Source organism: Dipodomys merriami, unplaced genomic scaffold, assembly GCF_024711535.1.
Source record: "Dipodomys merriami isolate MVZ:Mamm:240054 unplaced genomic scaffold, mDipMer1.0.p SCAF_5, whole genome shotgun sequence".
NCBI classification, from domain to species: domain Eukaryota; kingdom Metazoa; phylum Chordata; class Mammalia; order Rodentia; family Heteromyidae; genus Dipodomys; species Dipodomys merriami.
Genome location: NW_027206068.1, coordinates 11,264,652 through 11,284,354, shown reverse-complemented (window position 1 = coordinate 11,284,354; position 19,703 = coordinate 11,264,652). Strand labels below are relative to the sequence as shown.

At 39.4% G+C, this 19,703-nt stretch overlaps 1 protein-coding gene and 1 long non-coding RNA gene across 5 annotated transcripts in view; one reads left to right on the top strand and one right to left on the bottom strand.

The window, feature by feature from the left end:
- The window catches only part of LOC138809497 (uncharacterized), a 208,163-nt gene that overhangs the window by 69,616 nt on the left and 118,844 nt on the right, over positions 1–19,703 (top strand). The window contains exon 3 of one of the 4 annotated variants that reach the window (XR_011366876.1): positions 12,556–12,623. The exons of the other annotated variants lie outside the window; for them this stretch is intronic. This is a non-coding gene — a long non-coding RNA (uncharacterized lncRNA). Of the gene's footprint in view, positions 1–12,555; positions 12,624–19,703 lie in introns of those variants that run through there. 4 annotated transcript variants of the gene reach the window in all.
- Positions 16,031–19,304, bottom strand: Npvf (neuropeptide VF precursor). Its single transcript, XM_069997235.1, has 3 exons — positions 19,170–19,304; positions 17,547–17,953; positions 16,031–16,082 (listed from the first exon to the last, which is right to left on the bottom strand). The coding sequence occupies exons 1-3, from the start codon at positions 19,302–19,304 to the stop codon at positions 16,031–16,033; spliced, it is 594 nt and encodes a 197-aa protein (XP_069853336.1).

Sequence of the window (19,703 nt, the reverse complement as noted above, 5' to 3'; positions counted from 1 at the left end):
ATCTGTTATGGAGACCTTCAACATAGTTCTATTAGAAAAGGCATTAAGTGTTTGAAGGGGTCAGTGCTCTTTGGCAAATAAGAATAGTTTTTAGGGCTGGGAAGGTGGCTCAGTGGTAGAGCGATTGCCTTGCATGCCTGAGGCCCTGGGTTCGATTCCTCAGCACTACATAAGAAAAAAGCGGCAAGTGGTGCTGTGGCTCAAGTGGTAGAGCGCTAGCCTTGAGCTGAGGAGCTGAGGGACAGCGCCCAGGCCCAGAGTTCAGGCTCCATGACCGGACCCCCCCCAAAAAAAATGAAATTTGAAAGAATAGTTTTTAAATGAAAAAAAAAATGGATCTGATTTCTTGCCTAAGTGTATTGGGGAGTCTCTCTAGTGATTCAAGAATATGCATTAAAAATTGTGAAACTTACAGTCTTAGTTCCAGTTTATATATCTACTTATGAGGATGACAATTATGTATGTGTGTGGGAGGTCTGCTTTTAAATGTATGCTACTAAAAGACATTTTAGTATCATTATTTTGCCTTATGTAGCTATCCTTGCCCATTTTCTGCTGCTATTCAGGAAGACCGTAAACTTAGTAATTCATAATAAAAAAAAAGTACTTTGTTTAGCTTGGAATCTGGGGAGGTTCAAGTGTGTGGTACCCGCATCAGCAAAGCATCCAACGAGACCTTCCTGCTGCATTCAAACATGGTGGAAGGCATTGTGTGTTGAGACAGAGTAAAGGTACTAGGCTCAGGCCTCTCTTTCTCTTCTTATAAAGAGGAAATAGTCTTATAATAGTCTTTATGAAGACTTTAGTCTTATATAAGACTTATATAAGACTTAGAATTATAAGCCTTATGCAAGTCTTGTTAAAAGACCTGTGCTGTCCTGGGCCCACCCTCATGACCTCATTGAATCCTAATTACCACACAAAGGTCTCATCCCCAGATATCATTAACATGTGAACTTGAAGATTAAGTTTCTAACACAGGAACATTTGGGGAGCCCATGCAAACTGTAGTAGGCTCTCATGTTGTACATTTGGTTGTACATGTCTGCTACTTTGTGTCTTATGACCTAGGTTTCCCCATTTCCTCCCTATTCTTGGCCCTGATCACTACTGTCTTGTTCTCTAGGGCTATGTAACAATATTTAGGTCACCCATGGATCACGTAAAATACAGTGGTCCCATGAGACTGTACCACCTAGTGATGTAGTTTCTTAGTTTGTATAAATACCCTCTATGATCACACAATGACACCCAACAATGCATCTTCAGAGTATTATCTTGTTAAGAAACATGACTATGATTGAATTTGTCTTTTCAGATTCTACACATAAGTGAGATCATGCAATTTTTTTTTTGTGTGTGGCTTATTTAGCATACTTTACTTCAGTGTTATCTATGTTATAGTCAGTGATAAGGTGTCCGTGTTTTTTAGGACTGAATAATCTTCCATTGTATATATGTAGCTCATTTCTTTACCTGTTGATGGAAGTTTAAGATTTTTTTTTTTATTTGTCGGTTGTGGGGCTTGAACTTTGGGCCTGGGCGCTGTCCCTCAACTCTTCAGCTCAAGGCTAGCACTCTACCACTTGAGCCACAATGCCACTTCTGGCTTTTTCTGCTTATGTGGTGCTGAGGAATTGAACCCAGGGCCTCATGCATGCAAAGCAAGCACTCTACCACTGAGCCACCTTCCCAGCCCTGAAGTTTAAGTTTTTATTTACCTGTTTTGGCCACTGTGAATGGTATCCTTTAAGAGATGATTTCAGTTCTTTTGGTTGTGTGCCTTCTGGGTTATAAGGTAATTCTAGTTTTAATTTCTTCTTTAAATTTTTTAAGTAGTTGTACAAAGGGGTTTCTATTCAACATATCAATTCAATGTGCAATACATCTTTGTCAATGTCACTTTTTCTTTTCCTTTCCTTTTTTTTTATGGTACTGGAGTTTGAACTCAGGGACTCACTCTTGCTAGGCAGGTGCTTTTATCATTTGAGCCACAATCTTAGTCCTTTAATACTTTTAATTATTATTTTTAATAGTCTTTAAAAAAAATCTGGGCCCTCCCAATCACCTCTTCTTCCCAAGTTGCTGGGTTTACAGGATGCCAATATACCTGATTTTTTTGTGTGTGTGTTTGTGTCCGGTCGTGGGGCCTGAACTCTGGGCCTGAGCGCTGTCCCTCAGCTCTTCAGCTCAAGGCTAGAACTCTACCACTTGAGCCACAGTGCCACTTCTGGCTTTTTCTTTTCTGCTTATGGGTGCTGAGGAATCGAACCCAGGGCCTCATGCATGCAAGGCAAGCGCTCTACCACTGAGTTACCTTCCCACCCCTGAATTGTATGAGTTCATATATATTTTTGGTATTAACCCATTATCAGATACCTAGTTTGCAAATACTTTCCCCCCAATCTGTAGGTTTCTGTTTTATTTTGTGAGTTGTTGGCTGTTTCCTTGGCTATGCAGAGGCCTTAAAAGTTTGATGTGGTCCTACTTAATTTGCTTTTGTACTATGACTTGATGTTTGGTTGTGATATCCAAAAAAAATAATTACTGATACCAGTGTTCAATGGCTTTTTCTCTTCTAGGTGCATGTGTATGCACGTGTGTGTGTGTGTGTATATATATATGTATGTGTGTGTATGTGTGCATGTGTGTCACAGAGAGAGAAAAAGAGAGATAGAGAGAGAGAGACAGAGTCACAGGAAAAGCTGTCCCTCCTCTATATGGACCAAAGATAGACATAAGGAAATAAGGAAAAGGCATGTGAACATACATGCACAGTGATATTATTTTTATTAATTGTCTATAAGCCAAGAAGACAGCCCGCAACAGAACTTCTCTGCCCTGGCATTGTGATCTCAGATTCCAGTCTCTAGAATTGTGAGAAAGTAAATTTCTCTCTCTTTTCTTTTTGTCAGTCATGGGCTTGAACTCTGGGTGTGGGTGCTGTCCCTGAGCTCTTTAACTCTACGCAAGCACTCTACCACGTGAGCCACAGCGCCACTTCCAGTTTTCTGGTGGTTAATTGGAGATAAGTCTCAAGGTCTTTCTTTGCCCTCCTGAGTAGCTAGGATTACAGGCATGAGCCACAGGCATCCGACTGAATTCCTCTTTTTTTTTTTTTTTTTAAATCCTCTCCATGTATGGAGTTTTGTTATGACAGCCCCAGCAGACCATCATAGAACTGTCGTTAGAACTGTGCCTGACAAACCAGAATGATTAATTTTCCTTGCACATGGCTGATTCAAGTCTAAGAGCCTTGCTTTTAGAAATGCATAGCTGGGGCTGGGAAGGTAGCTCAGTGGTAGAGCGCTTGCCTTGCATGCCTGAGGCCCTGGGTTCGATTCCTCAGCACCACATAAACAAAAAGAAAAAAGCCCGAGGTGGCGCTGTGGCTCAAGTGGTAGAGTGCTAGCCTTGAGCTGAAGAGCTGAGGGACAGCACCCAGGCCCAGAGTTCAGGCCCCACAACCGGACCCAAAAAAAAATAATAATAGAAATGCATAGCTCTTAGTAGTACATAAGAAGGGTCACCCCTTTCCTGTGTCAACAGCAGCTTGTCTGTACCACTGTGTGGTTTATTAGTCTTAGAGTGAACAGCCCATAGAGACCTGAGGAATCGAGAAAGCACATTTGTCTAGATTCAGAAACACTGCAGAAATGATTTACCGTTGCAGGTAAAGTCATGCAAGGTAAAAGCCATCACAGTTTTGATTGGCAAGTGAGAGGCTCATGTATCAGAAGTCACTGAAGTCAGTGATGAACAACCTCAGCACTAGGCTGGCTCCATTCCTCCATCAGCCTGCCACCATTACCCTCTCTCTGTCCCAAGATTGACTGGGAGAAGAGGTTGAAGGGGCAGTAGTTAAAATGTCACCCATTTAGACTGAAATCCAAGTAGTTTAATTTACTACGTTTGTGTTTTAATGAATGAGAGTGAAAAAGTGAAGAGGTTGTGGTTTCCAATCAGAGTAAGTAATGCTTTCGTCTTTTTAATGCAAGTGGCTTCCTTGGAAAGGAAGAAAAAAAAAATGCTATTCAGATCATCAAGATAAATTAAGAGGAAACTAAAACCATGTTTGCCACAATTAGATTAATTATTAGCTTGTGGTACACAAAGAAATTTAGAGCGTCTAGTACGAATAGCTTACTTAGCAATCTGATAGCTTTGTGAATTCAGTAACTATTTCATTATTATAATGTATAGCACTTTTGCATTGTGCCATAGGTATTTTAACATAAAAAGAATTTTGTTTTTTTCTCAATAGGTGCTGGTCTGATGTATTGTAAGTCTTCTGCCTTTCCTTCAGGATGTATCGATTCCCTTGTGCTAATAAGTGGTCCTTAATTCTTAGCTATAATCATGATGCAAAAGAAAAAAAAGATACTTTTATTTTTTATAAGCTGTTAAATTGAGGTGCAGCATATTATTCATTAAAAATTAAAAAATTAAGTCTGATACCTGAATATTCTGCATATATTATATAGAGTAAAAGAAGATCCTAAAGACTTTGTTGTGGTGGTTGGTAGAGGTGACTGTTGTTTTGGTAGAAGAATGTAAAACTGGCGACTTAAAAATATGGAACATTTTCTGCCCTCTAGTGGTAAAATGTAATTTTGCATGTTGATGACATTTCAGTGCCTTAAATTACAAGAGAAAAGCTACACTGTATTTTAAAAGCAGTTTGAATATTATGTTGGTGCCTTTCTGTAGCTAATTACTTTTGTTGCATATTTTATGTTTTATTAACTACAATATACCAGTGCTTCGAAATCTATCCAGAAGTAAAATAAATTTTGTGACAAATTTTCATTAGGATTAAAATAATATTTCTCTGTTTCCATAAAGAGAATGTTAACCTTACATTAATCTAGTTATAATTTAATTCTACCCCTGATTCTAATGATAATTTCCCTGTTTGGTACATTCATTCCTTAGTTCCTCTGTTTTAAGATGTGGATATGGGTAATAATTTTTCCCATTTCCTAAACTCTACTCAGGACTACGTGTATATCATTAATTTTATACGAAGAAAATTCCGTAATACATTCCTTAAGGAAATGTTTTTATTAGTTATCTTTGGGCATCACTTTTGACTTTATTTTCTCCGACATTAAGCACAAAGTTTCTAAATTTTATTGACCTTAATATAAAAAGTCCAGGGAAGCAAATAAATAAAGTAAGGAAGAATGTGAAGGAGGTTGGCAAGTGCAACAGAGGGTTAGAAAGTCACATAGGAATAACTGTTGATCATTTTTCATTTCTCAAGTAAATTAAACCCATCAAACCCTTCATTTCCATTGCTGCTCTGGAATAAATCCGACTACTCCCAGAAGCCTTTGCATCCCAGCTATTTCCAGATAAGTGCCGAGCTCTGGCCCCACGGGAACCCAGAGCTGGAGAGATGATAAAGAGATCCAGAGAGAAAATATTAGTTATCCCCTTATTGAGATATGCTTAAAGGTAGTATAATTTACTGTTGTGGTGAAAAATTAGACATTCATAAATAATAGCCAAGTCCATAAGAGTTAGGACAGCTCTAAAAACTGCCAAATATATTTAAAAAATTTTAATTAATTAATTAGTTATATTTGCCAGTCCTGGGGCTTGAACTCAGCACCTAGGCCCGGTCCCTGAGCTTCTTTTTGCTCAAGGCTAGCACTCTACTGCTTGAACCACACTGCCACTTCTGGCTTTTTCTGTGTATGTGGTATGGAGGAATTGAACCCAGGGCTTCATGCATGCAAAGCAAGCACTCTGCTAAGCCACCTTCCCAGCCTGATTTTTTTTTAAAGCTTAAGTAGTTATACAATGGGGTTTCCATTTAACAAAGCAGTTTACTAATGCGATGTATCTTGATGAGCGTTATCCCTTTCACCCATTCTCACGCATCCCTCCCCTTCCCACCCCTTTCGTCATCTTAATTTTGTAGGGTATGCATTGGAGTCTTGACTGCATTCTCTCCCCACTCCCCTGCCACATACCCTCTTTGTCTGCCCTTTTCTCCTTGCCAACTTTCTTCTTACCCCTGGATTTATTTTTTATTTTTGGCAGCCAAAATAATGCTAAAGCTTGGGTGTGCTTATGGAGATATTAGTATAAGCATCATTAGTGAATAGTGAAGGCTATGTAAAAAGGCAAGTAAAAGTATTTAATATCACTGAACTGTGGACTTCAAGATGGTGTATTTCATGATTATATATTTTTATTTTATTTTTTGGCAGGGTTTGAACTCAGCCTTGCACGTGGCAGGCAGGTGCTCTACCACTTGAATCATGTCCCCAGCCTTTTTGTGCTTTTGGTATTTTTCAAATAGAGTCTTATGTTTTTGTCCAGGACTCTCCTCTGACTGAAATCCTCCCATGTAACAGAGATGATAGGTGTGACTCAACATAGATCTTGCTTAATTGTTAAGATGGGTTCTTGCTATTTTGTTGTCTGCTTTACTCTTGATACCTGCTTCTAGAATAGCTGGTTTACAACATATGGGCCATTATACTTGTCTTTCGTGTTAAGTATATTTACTGCAATAAATTTCATTGCAACAATTTTTTAAACGGCAAATGAAATCTCTCTTTTGTTTTTTTGGTGCCTGTTCAGGTCCTGGGGCTTGAACTCAGGGTCTGAGTGATGTCCTTGAGCCTTTTTTGCTCAAAGCTAATTCTCTACACTTCAGCCACAGCACCATTTGAAGCTTTTTGCTGGTTAATTGGAGATGAGTCTCACAGACTCTCCTGCACAAGCTGGCTTTGAACTGTGATCCTCGGGTCTCAGCTTCCTGAGTAGCTAGGATTATGGGCGTGAGCCACGGGGATGTGGTGAGGTCGCAAGTTTAAAAATTTTTCTAACAGCGAATAAAGTATACAACATCTAATAAACACTTCAGGGGCTCAGGGTCACTAAGTTCAAATTAGCTTTGGATATAATAAAGATGGAGAAATAACAAAAAGAAGTTGGTGTTTTATTAACTGAATCCCGACTCTAAGGCCTAACGGGGTTACATTTTCTACTATTTGGCTCCATACATCCATCTGAGGAAGAGGAAGAGAAAGGCTAGGACACTTCATACTGGTGGACCCTGACATACTAACTTCTACTTTTGTATATGGTCCTGGGCTTGAACTCTGGGCCTGGGTGCTGTCCCTAAGCTCCTTTTGCTCAAGACTATAGCACCACTTCTGTTTATTTTCTGTGATTAATTGGAGATGAGTGGCCCACAGCCTTTCCTGCCTCGGCTGGCTTTGAACTGCAACTCTCAGATCTCAGATCTCACCTCACAGAGGTGTGTAAGACAACCTAGTGTTGTGGTCCCTCCTAAAGGATGATGTGGACACTGGGAGATTTGGCAGTGTTTGGAGACATTTTTGTTGTCACCACCACAGAGTAGTGAGCTTACATGCATCTAGTGGGTAGAGGCTGCAGATGCTGTTGTGTTCCAGGATGTACCAGGTCGCCATCACAAGACTTGTCCAGCCTCAAATGCCAATGGTACCACTGGTGTCTAGTGAAAGAAAACAAAATAGGTTCTGTATTTTATGTCACAAGGATTAGAGTTGAGCAGACCTGCCTACTTGCCCACCCTATATCCCTCTTTAGTTTTGGTAGTAATAGCAGCTGGAAGCACTGTGCCCAATGGACGGACTGCACTTGCGAGTCTCAGTTCTAGATTGGGTAGTCATATACGAAGAAGACGAAGCACTTCCCAGTCTCAGCTCTAGATTGGGTAGTCATATATGAAGAAGATGAAGTAGCTCAAAGTTTTGAAAAGGAGCATCCTTTAATAGGTTTGTTTTGTGCTGATACTGGGGTATCAGTTCTCATGATCTCATTCAGCTTTCTTGCTCACAGTTGGCACTCTACCACTTAAACCATGAGGCTGTTCTGGTATTTTGCTGGTTATTTTGGAGATGAGAGTCTTGCAGACTTTTCTGCCTGGGCTGGTTTTGAACCATGAAGGCTACTCAGCCACCTGAGTAGCGAGGCTTACAGATATGAGCCACCAATGCCCTCCCTGTCTGTTACCTTACAAGGGACATGATAGCTTTGTAGGGTACCTAGTAGAGGGAGAGATGACAGGAGAATGGGGTCCTGATGGCTGTGTGGAGTTCCCACATGGGTTCACAACTACATTGCTCCTGACCTTTTTTTTTTAATTGTAAAGATACTATATAGAGGGTTACAGTTAATGAGTAAGGTAATGAATACACTTTCTATTGAGCATTGTTACCCCCTCCATTGTTTTCCCCCTACCATCCCTTCCCTCCCTACCTTCCCTGAGGTTCTTTTTTTTTTTTTTTTTGATTGTGATTAAGTGATTACATAATTTCCCGAATTTCACAGTATTGTGGAATAATGATGCTCATTTAAGGTCACAAGTTCATTCTAACTTTCCTGGAGCAAATTGTCTATCACAGTCTATAACATATAACGGTGTACACATGTTATACACCATAAATGTGATCAGCAGCATGGGGATATTTAGTAGTGGTTCGACCAGATGAGTGGGAGTTCTTTGTTTCTTAAGTCCTGTTAGTTTTGTCGTATCACCTAACATTTTGGATTTAGCATCCACTTATCAGGGAGACCATGTACCATTTGTCTCTTTGCTCTTGGCTTACCTCGCTCAACATGATTCCTTCTAGCTCCATCCATTTCCCTGCAAATGCTATTATTTTGTCATTTCTAATGGCTGCATAATATTCCATTGTGTATAGATACCACAAGTTTTGGATCCATTCACCTGTGGTGGGGCATCTGGGTTGTTTCCATATCCTAGCTATTGTGAACAGTGCTGCAATAAACATGGAGGTGCACGTGTCCTTGTATATTGGTTCCTGTTGTTCAGGGTAGATGCCTAGAAGTGGTATGACTGGGTCATAAGGGAGGTCAATCTTTAGCTTTCTAAGGACCCTCCAGACTGCTTTCCAAAGTGGTTGTATAAGTGTACATTCCCACCAGCAGTGTAATAGGGTTCCTCTTTCTCCACATCCCCTCCAGCATTTGTCGTTGGCTGATTTGTGGATGTGGGACATTCTGACTGGGGTAAGGTGGTATCTCAGGGTTGTCTTTATTTGCATTTCCTTCACCACCAGGGATGATGAACATTTCCTCATGTGTTTCTTTGCCATTTTTGTTTCTTCATTTGAGAAGTCCCTCTTTAGTTCCCTTGCCCATTTAGTAATTGGTTTGTTAGGTTTGGGAGGGATTAGTTTCTTGAGTTCCCTGTATATACAGGATGTTAACCCCTTGTATGATATATTGCTGGTAAATATTTTTTCCTAATTAGTTGGTTGTCTTTCTAGCTTGGTTGCCATAGATTTAGCTGTGCAGAAGCCTTTTATTTTAAGGTAGTCCCATTTGTCAAGTCTCTCTCCAATTTGTTGTGACCCTGGGACTCTGTTCAGGAAGTTCCTTCCTGTGCCTATTCAAGTGTCTCTCTTTCTCTGTCCTGTAGTTTCAGAGATTCAGGTTTAATGTTAAGGTCTTTAATCCATTTTGAGTTGATGTTGGTGCATGGTGATAGGCTGGGGTCCACTTTTAGTTTTCTGCATGTGGCTGCCCAGTTTTCCCAGCACTAGTGGTTGAAGAGGCTGTGTTTCTTCCATTGTATGTCTTTGGCTCCTTTGTCGAATATCAGCTGACTGTAGGCCTGTGGATTTATTTCTGGATCTTCTATTCTGTTCTATTGGTCTTCGGGTCTGTTTTTGTGCCAGTACCATGCTGTCTTTGTTATTATAGCTCTGTAGTAGAGTTTGAAGTTCGGCATGGATAGCCCTCCCATATTGTCTTTATCCCCTAGAATTGTTTTGGCTATTCTAGGTCTTTTGTTGTTCCATATGAATTTTTGGACTGTTTTCTGTATTTCAGTGATGTACGTCATTGGGATTTTAATAGGAATTGCATTGAATTTGTATATTAATTTTGGAAGTATTACCATCTTTACTATATTAAGTCGGCCTATCCAAGTGCTCCTGACCTTTTTAAGAGAAGAAAGAAAGACATCTCTTAGTTAAAACAATATTTAGATTTTCTGCATCCAAGTTTGACTTGTGTCATAAAATGATCTTAAGTGGGAGGAGCCTTTGAGCTGAAGGAATTAACAAAATCAGAGGAGCAGAAGTGGGAAAACGTTTCCAGGATGTTTGGTGTGTTCATTAAATAATATAACTTCCAGGGGGAGGGGGGAGGCGGGGAAGGGAGGTGAAGGGTAAACAAAGGAGGAGGCTGCAATGCTTGGTAAGAAATGTATGCATTATCCTGCCCATGTAATTGTAGCCCCTCTGTACAGTATGTTCTCAAATAAAATAAAATAAAATTAAAAAAAAATAATATAACTTCCAAAGGAAGAGTGTCACACTCTAAGCAGAGCTCCAGGAAGAAAAAGGATCACATGGAGTGGGGGCCAGCATGCTCACCTTTTCTGTGTATTTCATTTTGTTGGTCATAGTTAGGTGAACACTGACCTTTCATTTTTCCTGCTGAATAATTTGTACCAGAATTGGTGCTTTGGTTTTTTTTTTCTTTTTGTATTTTTCAAGGTTCCTGTCATTGCATGATAGATGAAATGGTGAACTGAAATCACAGGAAATTCACCGTCCATGAAAGTTATTGCCTTATCAGGCCTCTTTCCTCCCCAGCCTTCCCCAAAGCCCCCACTGTTCCCCATTACAGGCTAGCTGGGATTTCAGGTAGGACCATTCCAAGGTATCTTCTTAGTGCAGGACAGTGTTAGATTAGAGAGGAAGGGGAGGGGAAAATAGACTATTTGGGAGCTGCCTCTGGGCAAGCACATCAAGAATACCTGTCCATCGTGCTTCTATTTTATGCCACTGTAAGAAGTTAGTGTTTTGAGGAAGTTCAGACCAAATCCCTTAATTCTGATTGTTTCAGAATAATCTTCTCAGCATTTAATGGCCAACCTGATAACAGTATTCATTTGTAAGTTGCATTAGTTATCAACTATTTCTAATAATTCTGGAATTATCTTCTATTGCCATATTCTTTTTTTTCCTTTTTTATTTTTATTTATTTTTTATTTTATTTTATTTGTGAACATACTGTACAGAGGGGTTACAATTACATGGGCAGGATAATGCATACATTTCTTACCAAGCATTGCAGCCTCCTCCTTTGTTTACCCTTCACCTCCCTTCCCAGCCTCCTCCCTCCCCCCCACCCAATCCTCCCCCCCCACCAACATTGTAAAGCTCGGTTTTGACATGACAATTTGTACTTCTCATTGTTGCAACAGGTCCACCTGAATCCTTAAACGACTTGTTTTTCCCCATCTCCTCCTCAAGTTATACTGACATCAAATATAGTGAAAGCGGGGGTTATACTGTGGGGGAGGGACATACAAAGAGACCCACATTGTTGCAAAGGATGTCAAAAGTCTGAATCAAAACATCTGAACATTATAGAAGGGAAATTCAGTTACCAACTGACTTTTTGAAGGAAGTGATTGGGAAACTGGTTCAATTACCAACTTCAACTACCTTACCTACTCGGGTTTGGGAAGAGTTTTGTTGGAGAGTTGTCATCTTGCTGTGAATCCTCCCTACCAATACCCAGGTAGGAATTAGGCTTGTATTTTACCCTTTATCAAGGAAGGAGCTTTCCTATGATGAAAGCCATTCCATGTAGTGGAAAGAAACAAAAGCTCAAAACAGCTGAGGAGACTGGAATCAGCCATAGAGACAAGTGTGTGGAAAGCTAGTTGTACAGGACCAGATGTGGGTTGTGGGGGAGGGATATTTGCTACAGCTGTTGCCAACCCTATGCAAAAGGACCTCAGAAGAGAAACGGGCCAGGGCCAAGGGCTATGATTCAAGCTCGCTTAGTTTGTCTTGTGGGTGACAGACATGAGCAGGGAGAGTCTCCAACAAAAGGTGGAAGCCATCCCTTGGGTCCTGAGAGTAAATCCATCCATCCTGGTGCAAATGGTCCTCCTATCCCATTGCCTTTCATTCTAAATTCCCTTCGATTTTACATGTTAGGCTACTGTAAAAAGCCAGTGGGTTTGAAAAGGTTTCAAAGAGGAAGGAGGTGAGGCTAGAGGAAAATGTAATTTAACAATATTCCTATCTCTAAACAGGCCCTCAGCATGGGAAAAATGGAGAATAATGACTGGCTATGGATTGAGATGTTGGTTACAATGAATTTTAGACGATTTTTTGTGTTGTCCATTTTGTTTTTTGACATCATTGAGTATACATCACATTATGTTGCATCATATATTTATGGAGTACAAAGTGACTTTATGATTTTTGCATACAACAGAATGGCTAAAACAAGCTAATTAGAGCTGGTGTGCTTTTTAAGGAAGGCTGAAGGTTTGAGAGCAGTGATTAAGTTAATGACATCTGACTGTGTTTCCAACCAAGACCAGGGAAAGATTTGTGTACATCTCTTCCCTATTTTATTTTACTTTTTTTTTTTGTGTGCCAGTCCTGGGGCTAGAATTCAAGGATTGGGCATTGTCCTTGAGCTTTTGTGGTCAAGGCTGGTACTTGGTCATTTGAGCCACAGCTCAATCCCAACTTTTTGCTACTGATTTAGAGAGAAGAATTTCATGGACTTTCTTGCCTGGGCTGGCTTTGAACCATCATCCTCAGATATCAGCCTACTGAGTAGCTTGGATTACAGGTATGAGGCACCAACACCTGGCTTAAGCACCTCTTCTTGAACGTTTCAGATCTCCATACTCTTATACTGAGGACACGTCTTCACCATGTGAATGCTTGGAGAGAACCACTGCCAAACCACTGTTAAAGCATAACATCAAACCACTGCCATGGCGTGGGTTACAGGCCATACAGTGATTCGGGGCTGAGCAACAAAGGCCAGCAGAGGGGGAGGGGGCCTCCAGCGACAGCAATTGCATGAAACTTCTCTATCTTTCAGAATTAGCTGTTAGGGACCAGATCTAGAGGTATAGAGCACTAAATTACCTGAATTTATAAATAAAATCATGGATATTGGGAGCCAGACACACTTAACAGTTTGCCAGGTGGTGGCGGAGCCTGGGTCAGTGCTATGTGATATGGATGGAGCCTGCTGCAGTTGTCTCTACCTCTGGAAGAAGCTCTATGATTTGGATATTGTTTAAGCTGTCCCCTAAAGGTTCATATGTGGAAGCTTGGTCCTGGTGTTGCCGTGTTGAGGTGAGGAATCTTTGAAGAGGTAGGGCATTATGGGAGGTGAACAGGGCACAAGGTCATGGCCTTTGGAAAGCATGCAGGTATCATAGGTCTAGATGCATTCTGGTCAGAAAGAGTTGTCAAAAACGAGCCTGGTAGCTCTCCTGAATGCTTTCCATTCTCATATTGCTCACACCACGATGATGCCTTCTGCCATGAGGCCCTTACTAAAGCTGAGCTTTTGAATCTCAAAATGGTTAGCTGAATGAACTTCTTTTCAAAATATCCAGTCTCATGTTTGTTTTTGTTGTTGTTGTTGTTGGTCAAGGGTCTTGAACTCAGGGCCTGGGTGCTGTCCTTGAGCTTTTTGCTCAAGGCTAGTACTCTACCACTTTGAGCCACAGTTCCACTTCTGGTTTTCTGGTGGTTAATTGGAGATAAGAGTTGCAAGGTCTTTCCTGCCTGGGCTGGCTTTGAACTATGATCCTTAGATCTCAGCCTCCCCAGTAGCTAGGATTACAGGTATGAGCCACCAGTGTCTGGTTCAGGTTTTTTTGTTCTTTTTTTTTAGTGTTGGTCCTGGGGTTTGAGCTCTGGGCCTGGGCACTGTCCCTGAGCTCTTTTTGCTCAAGGCTAGCACACTACCACTTGGGCTACAATGCCACTTTTGGCTTTTTCTGTGATTAATTTGAGTCTCATGGACTTTCTTGCCTGGTATGGCTTTGAATCACAATCCTTAGAGCTGAGTAAATAGGATTACAGGCATGAGCCACTGGTGCCTGGCTCAGATATTTTTATAGCAACAGAAAATTGACTAAGATACTCTTTTATACAGAGTAGGGCCATGAGGGTATTTCTGATGGGCTGTTTGCTTAGGCAGTAGATTTACTGATTCACCCACCTCTCCAAACAAGAGACTGGGGGAAAGAGGGGATGGCAGCTGGAGGGGAGCCTTCTCTTGTGCCCTTGTCAGGGCCAGGTTGTCTGCATTTTCTATGCACCAAGTGATTACTGGGAAGGTGGCTACCTTGAGCCTTTCTTTCTGGAAAAAAGAGGATATTGGGGGCTGGACACCAGTAGCTGATGCCTGTAATCCTAGGGGGATGAGATCTGAGGATTGCAGTTCAAAGCCAGCCAGGGCAGAAAAGTCCATGAGACTTTTTACTTGAGCTGTGGTTCGAGGTGTAGAGCACCAGCTTTGAGTGAAAAAACCAAGCAAGAAGCAGAGGTTCTGAGTTCAAGCCCCAGGACCCATGGTGGAGTGGGGGAGGAGGGGGCAGAAGGGGATAAGGAAAGAACAGATAAGATGAATAAAAGAGATCAACTAACTAAAATCTAGGTCCCTCAGGCCAATGACCCGGGCAATGCAAAGGCCCCTGTCAGTCTTGTACCATCTTTATATCAAAAGAAAGTAACAGCTTCTCTTTGACTTTATATCTCCTTTCCTGCTTTGCCTACTTCAACACTTGGGAGAAGATAGGAGGGGAGACTGTTCTCCACAGGCCTACCATTTCTCATCTTTCTAAAGAGGGGAGGAAGGAGAGGCAGAGAGAGCAGAAGGTGCTCCTCTTCTGCCCCCCTGGCTCAGCTAGTGATGGAGGAGAAGACAATTGGTCTTGCTTATGGGTTGGTGTCTTCAACTTCACTTGACAAAGTTTTTTAATATCAAGAGGTGACCAAGGAAGTTACAGAAGCTGTCCAGGGTATCATTAAGGGATCTCTACCCAGCAGGAGTGGGAGATTTGTACAACCCAGCAGGGGTACCATGGGAGAAAAGAAAACTATTTCCTGTGTGTCCCCTATGGAATTGAGGCTGTTCAATAACCTAGTTACATCTGATTAAAGACTTCATATTCTTAGGACTCAAGTTGAGTCATTATGCATTTGTGTTGTGGTTTATTGAATTTATAAATTGTTAGTAGAAAAATGGACAGATTTTTTTTTTCTTGCTGTTAGTCAAAAAATTGCAGTGTTAACTGAGGAACAAAGAGCAACACAGAGGTGAATTTCTGGATTTAGATGCAAGGGATACTAAAAGAATTAACTAGTAGTTGCATTTTGCCCTCTATATCTCTGAAATCTGTTTCCTTTGTTTTATAAAGTATATGGAGAAATATAAGTTTTACATTTCAAATAACAGTGAAATAGAAAACAGCAGATGTTCACGAGCGATTTGTTATTCAATTTGTTATTCAACTTATCAATCAGGTTTATCCTGTTAATTTTCATTGTAATATTTGTGAGATTATTCTTCTATTTAATTAAAAAAATCAAATGTAGCCCCATTTCTCTCAGATGTTTCTTAGTTACTTACAATCTTCTTTTTTGAATATTTTTATTATCTTTAAGTAGTTGTACAAAGGAGTTGCCATTCAACAAAGCAGTTTATAAATATGGTGGGTCTTGATTGGTGTCACCCCTTTCATCCTTCCTACCCACCACTCCTCCCAGCTCACCCCTTCTCTCATTTTCATTAATTTTTTAGGATATGTATTGGATTTTTTTTTTGCCATTTAACAAAGCAGTTTATGTATATAATGCATCTTGATCTGTGTCATCCCTTCAACATTTTCATTCCCCTTCGACTTACCACTTCCCTTATCTTTGTTAATTTTGTGATATATACAATGAATTCTTGAGTGCATTCTCTCCCCTTACCCCTCCATTCATATACCTTATAATACTTTTTATTTAGACAATGATTTCAACTTTATAAATATTCTTTAAATTATTTAAGAACTTTTAAGATAAGCTACACTGACCAGGATTAATTGCCCTCAGTGACATAACCCATCCAAAAAGTGTGGCCCCTCTTCCTGCTGTCTTCACCATAAAACCATTTGTAGATTACAGTTCACAGCTTCATAGCATCTTTAGGAATGGATCCACACTTCTTATTTCTCTTCTTTCCCTTTTGCATCCTCTATTTCCTTGAATGTCAGTCTCCTGAAATGTAAGCAGTTCAGAGTGTTTTGACCATAGAAGCAACAAGGATTCAAAAGCATCTAAAAGGAAGTTCTACAGTCCTAATTGCCTAATACTTCTTCACCTGAAATGAGTGCTACGATACACAGAAGTTAAATTTTTGATAAGCAAACAGGCTCAAAACTTAGTGTCAACTCATCTTTTTCCCACACTACCACCCCACTCTCACTCAACACTTGATTAGTTGCCCAGTTCTACTTCTAGGTCCTCAACAAAAATGGCAATCATTGCTGTCCTCTTAGCCTCAAGTCCTTGTCTGGCTCCTGCGTGTCTGCAATCTGCTCTTTCTCTACCTCATGTTCTGTCCCTTCCTTGTGGAATAGAGCCTTGTGGAATAGAAACCTCAGCTCTTCATGGCACAGTTGGCTGTAGTATCTTTGCCACTCTTTTCCTTTTTGCTTGGAAATCATTCCTCTTCTGCCAGTCTCTGAATATTCAAAGTAGAGCTGATTTTCCAGCTCTTCAAATGCTCTGGACCTTTTCTCCCCGCGGCCTCCCCCCATGCTCCCCAAAGCCCACTGCAGGCCCTATTTGGTGACACTCTTTTATCATTCATTCTATTAACGACTGTGGGCTTGCTATATGGCAGACATGGATGTAGGCACCAGGAAAATGGCAATACAGGAAAATGGCAGTGCACAAAAATTATGGGGTTTATAGAAAGGAAATTATATAGACTGGAACATATAATAAGTCATATGGGGATAAGAATCATGGGGGAAAAAACACGAGTATTCTGAGTTCTCTCTGATAAAGTGATGTAGGCTTGTACCTTATTATCTTCAGGCTTTAACTAAAGTGTTACATTCTGCTTTATATAAAAAATGTTTTTCTTAACATATATTCTGTACTAGAAAATGATAGTAAAACTTTAATCTTGTGTAGTAACTTATACCCCAATTTATATGTAGTAGATAATAAATACTTACCTGTTAAAGAATGATTACATCAGGAGTTATTCATTAAATGATATCCAGAAAAAAGAAAAAAGACAATTTGATTGACAGTTGGGGAAGAAAAACATTTTGACTATGGGCTCTGGGTTGTTGAAATGCTATTCTTTGGACTTGAGGATTATGCTCATGTGGAACTTTATGTTAGTGAGTTAAGTGGTCAGATAGTATGTCCTAGGTTTAATTTTCTCATCTTGTCATTGCATGGACTCAGTGTGTGGCTTATAGAGTAGTGGGATTTATACCATCTGTGTCTTAGGGGAATCGTGTTAGCCTTATGTTTCTATAGTTACGTTTATTATACCTGGCCTTGTATACTTCTTACTTTATGGGCATTAACTTGTTTGTGTCATTGCCTTTCTCTAAGAAACTTTGCTAGATACTCATTTTGAAAAGAAGTCATCCTCTTATAAGTTTCTGGACCAGCTCTATGCAATTACCTGAGCACTTTGAATGGTTTTCAGGTATTTACCTTGGTAGCTTTTGGCCAGGATTCTGAAGTTTTTGGTGCTGGCAGGTCATAGAATAAAGTAACTCACTGGCAGGCAGTGAATGCATGGATCTTGGAAGCAAATCACTCAGTGTCTTGGTGACACTTTTGGCTGTTGTCATTCTCCCAAACCTTTGAGGAAGGTTAGGAATACATCTCAAGATGCTTGCCTCCATATTTCTTCCAAATCTCAGAGGCAGGTTGGCAGTCTCCCCAGGGCTCCTTGTTTCTTTCATGGTCCTCCCAAATCTCAATGGCAAGTTGGCTGCTGAGTGTGGCATTTTATTGGCAGCGGGTGTATTCGTCTTAATTACATTTTTTGGTCCCCAATCTTTCAGTTCTTGAAAATTGATACTCCTTTCCTTTCTCCCATTTGGGGTTCCACTAGGCTATAGTTAGAAATGACAATTAAAGTAGTTTATTATTGTTATAAGCCATAGATTTAAGCACCAAATTAACTTAAATCTAGACTTTAATCTACAGGATTGTTAAAGCTATAAACAAAGTTTTATTCTTATGTGCAGAATTTTTTAATAAATAATTTGTATTAAGCTTCTTAAAGCAATCTAGTTTCCCTGTCCCTTGGCTATTGTAAGACAGCTATAAAATATTAATAAAATACATATAGTGAATACAGCAATATGTTCAAGCAGCAGGAACATAATGAAGTATTGAAATGAGGCAAAAGTTTATTTCACTTGTTACTCTGTTTTTTTGATGCGTATTATTTATGAAATAACTTCTACATTTTTGTAGAAACTATAAAAGTATATTTTTATTTTGACTTTAGCAAAACCTTAGAGAAGGGACAAGTGGTAGATGGAAACATATGCTAGCCAGATTTTAGAGTGTGATTGTAAGAAGTCTCACTGAATTTCTTTACACCTTCATACTCAGAATTGTATCTTAAAAACAAGTATCAAAAGACCAATTATTTTAATTAGAATATAAACTATACTTTTTAGTAAAGCAATAGCTTTATGGGTTACTGTACTGCAAACACACAAATTGTGTGGATCCATTTAAAATACAGTGGCTGCTTAGATTTAGTTTTAACCATTTGAGTTTATCCAAAGAAAAGTTTTTTGAGTGTTTTCTAATTGTAGCCTGAGTGAAATACATATTAACTTCAGCAGTTGAAAAAAAATAGAAAAACCCAAAGAAAGAAAAACAAACAATAAATTGCAAGTCCAACATCTAGAAATAAGTTTGTGATAAATCTTAAGTAACCTGTTTAACAGCTTGTAATGGCTAAATAGAAAATATAAAAACATTTTTAAATTTGTAACTTAATACTATTCAAATGGATTACTGAAAATATGCCTAGATCTTATTATTAGCACCACTACTTATTAGAAATACTTTTGAGTCAACTGAAAATATATAATTGTACTGTGTGCTTGGTAAATATCACATTAAACTTGGCATTAGAGAGGCAGGCTGTTTTCTGGTTCTAAATAATACAGTTATATTAATATACTGTTACAGCATTCTGAAGTTTTACCAAATAAGCACACTTATTCCTTTTTCTCTACAAAAGCATTAGATATAAGGTAAACATTTCATATCATATATATGACAAATTAGATAGATTTAAAAACATACCTCCGAATATTTGTCATAATTTTCTTTGCTGTAATGGGAAATCCTTAATTCGTTTGCACAAAAGATGTTGGATGTTAACAAGCTTGAAGTGGCTAAAATCAGTAAAATGAATCGTTTTGATGAAATAATTTCCATTTTGTCCAAATCCAATATTAAGTTAATATGTGTAGCCCAGTGTCTACAGATGGGAAATCATGGTGCTTTTATAGTCTACAAAAACAAAAGCAAATTTTCTGTAATGATGAAATAATTTCCACACGTTTTAAATACTAATATTAATTAGAGTTGTAACTAAAGTATGCATGTAAAGAACGTGTATAATTCATTGGGGGGGGGCAGCAATGTTTGTGTTGCAGATTCATTAACTTTGAAAGTAAGTTCCTCATTATGAAAGCTCCTTTAATTAGGTAGGATTGAAGCAACAGTCAATTAAGATTCCAAAAAAACAGGATGCTTTCTTTGAGTTCAAATAAGAAGTATTTTGTTTGTGGTGTTTGCGTCAGTTGCTTGAGGGCAGGAAAAAAAGGATTCAAT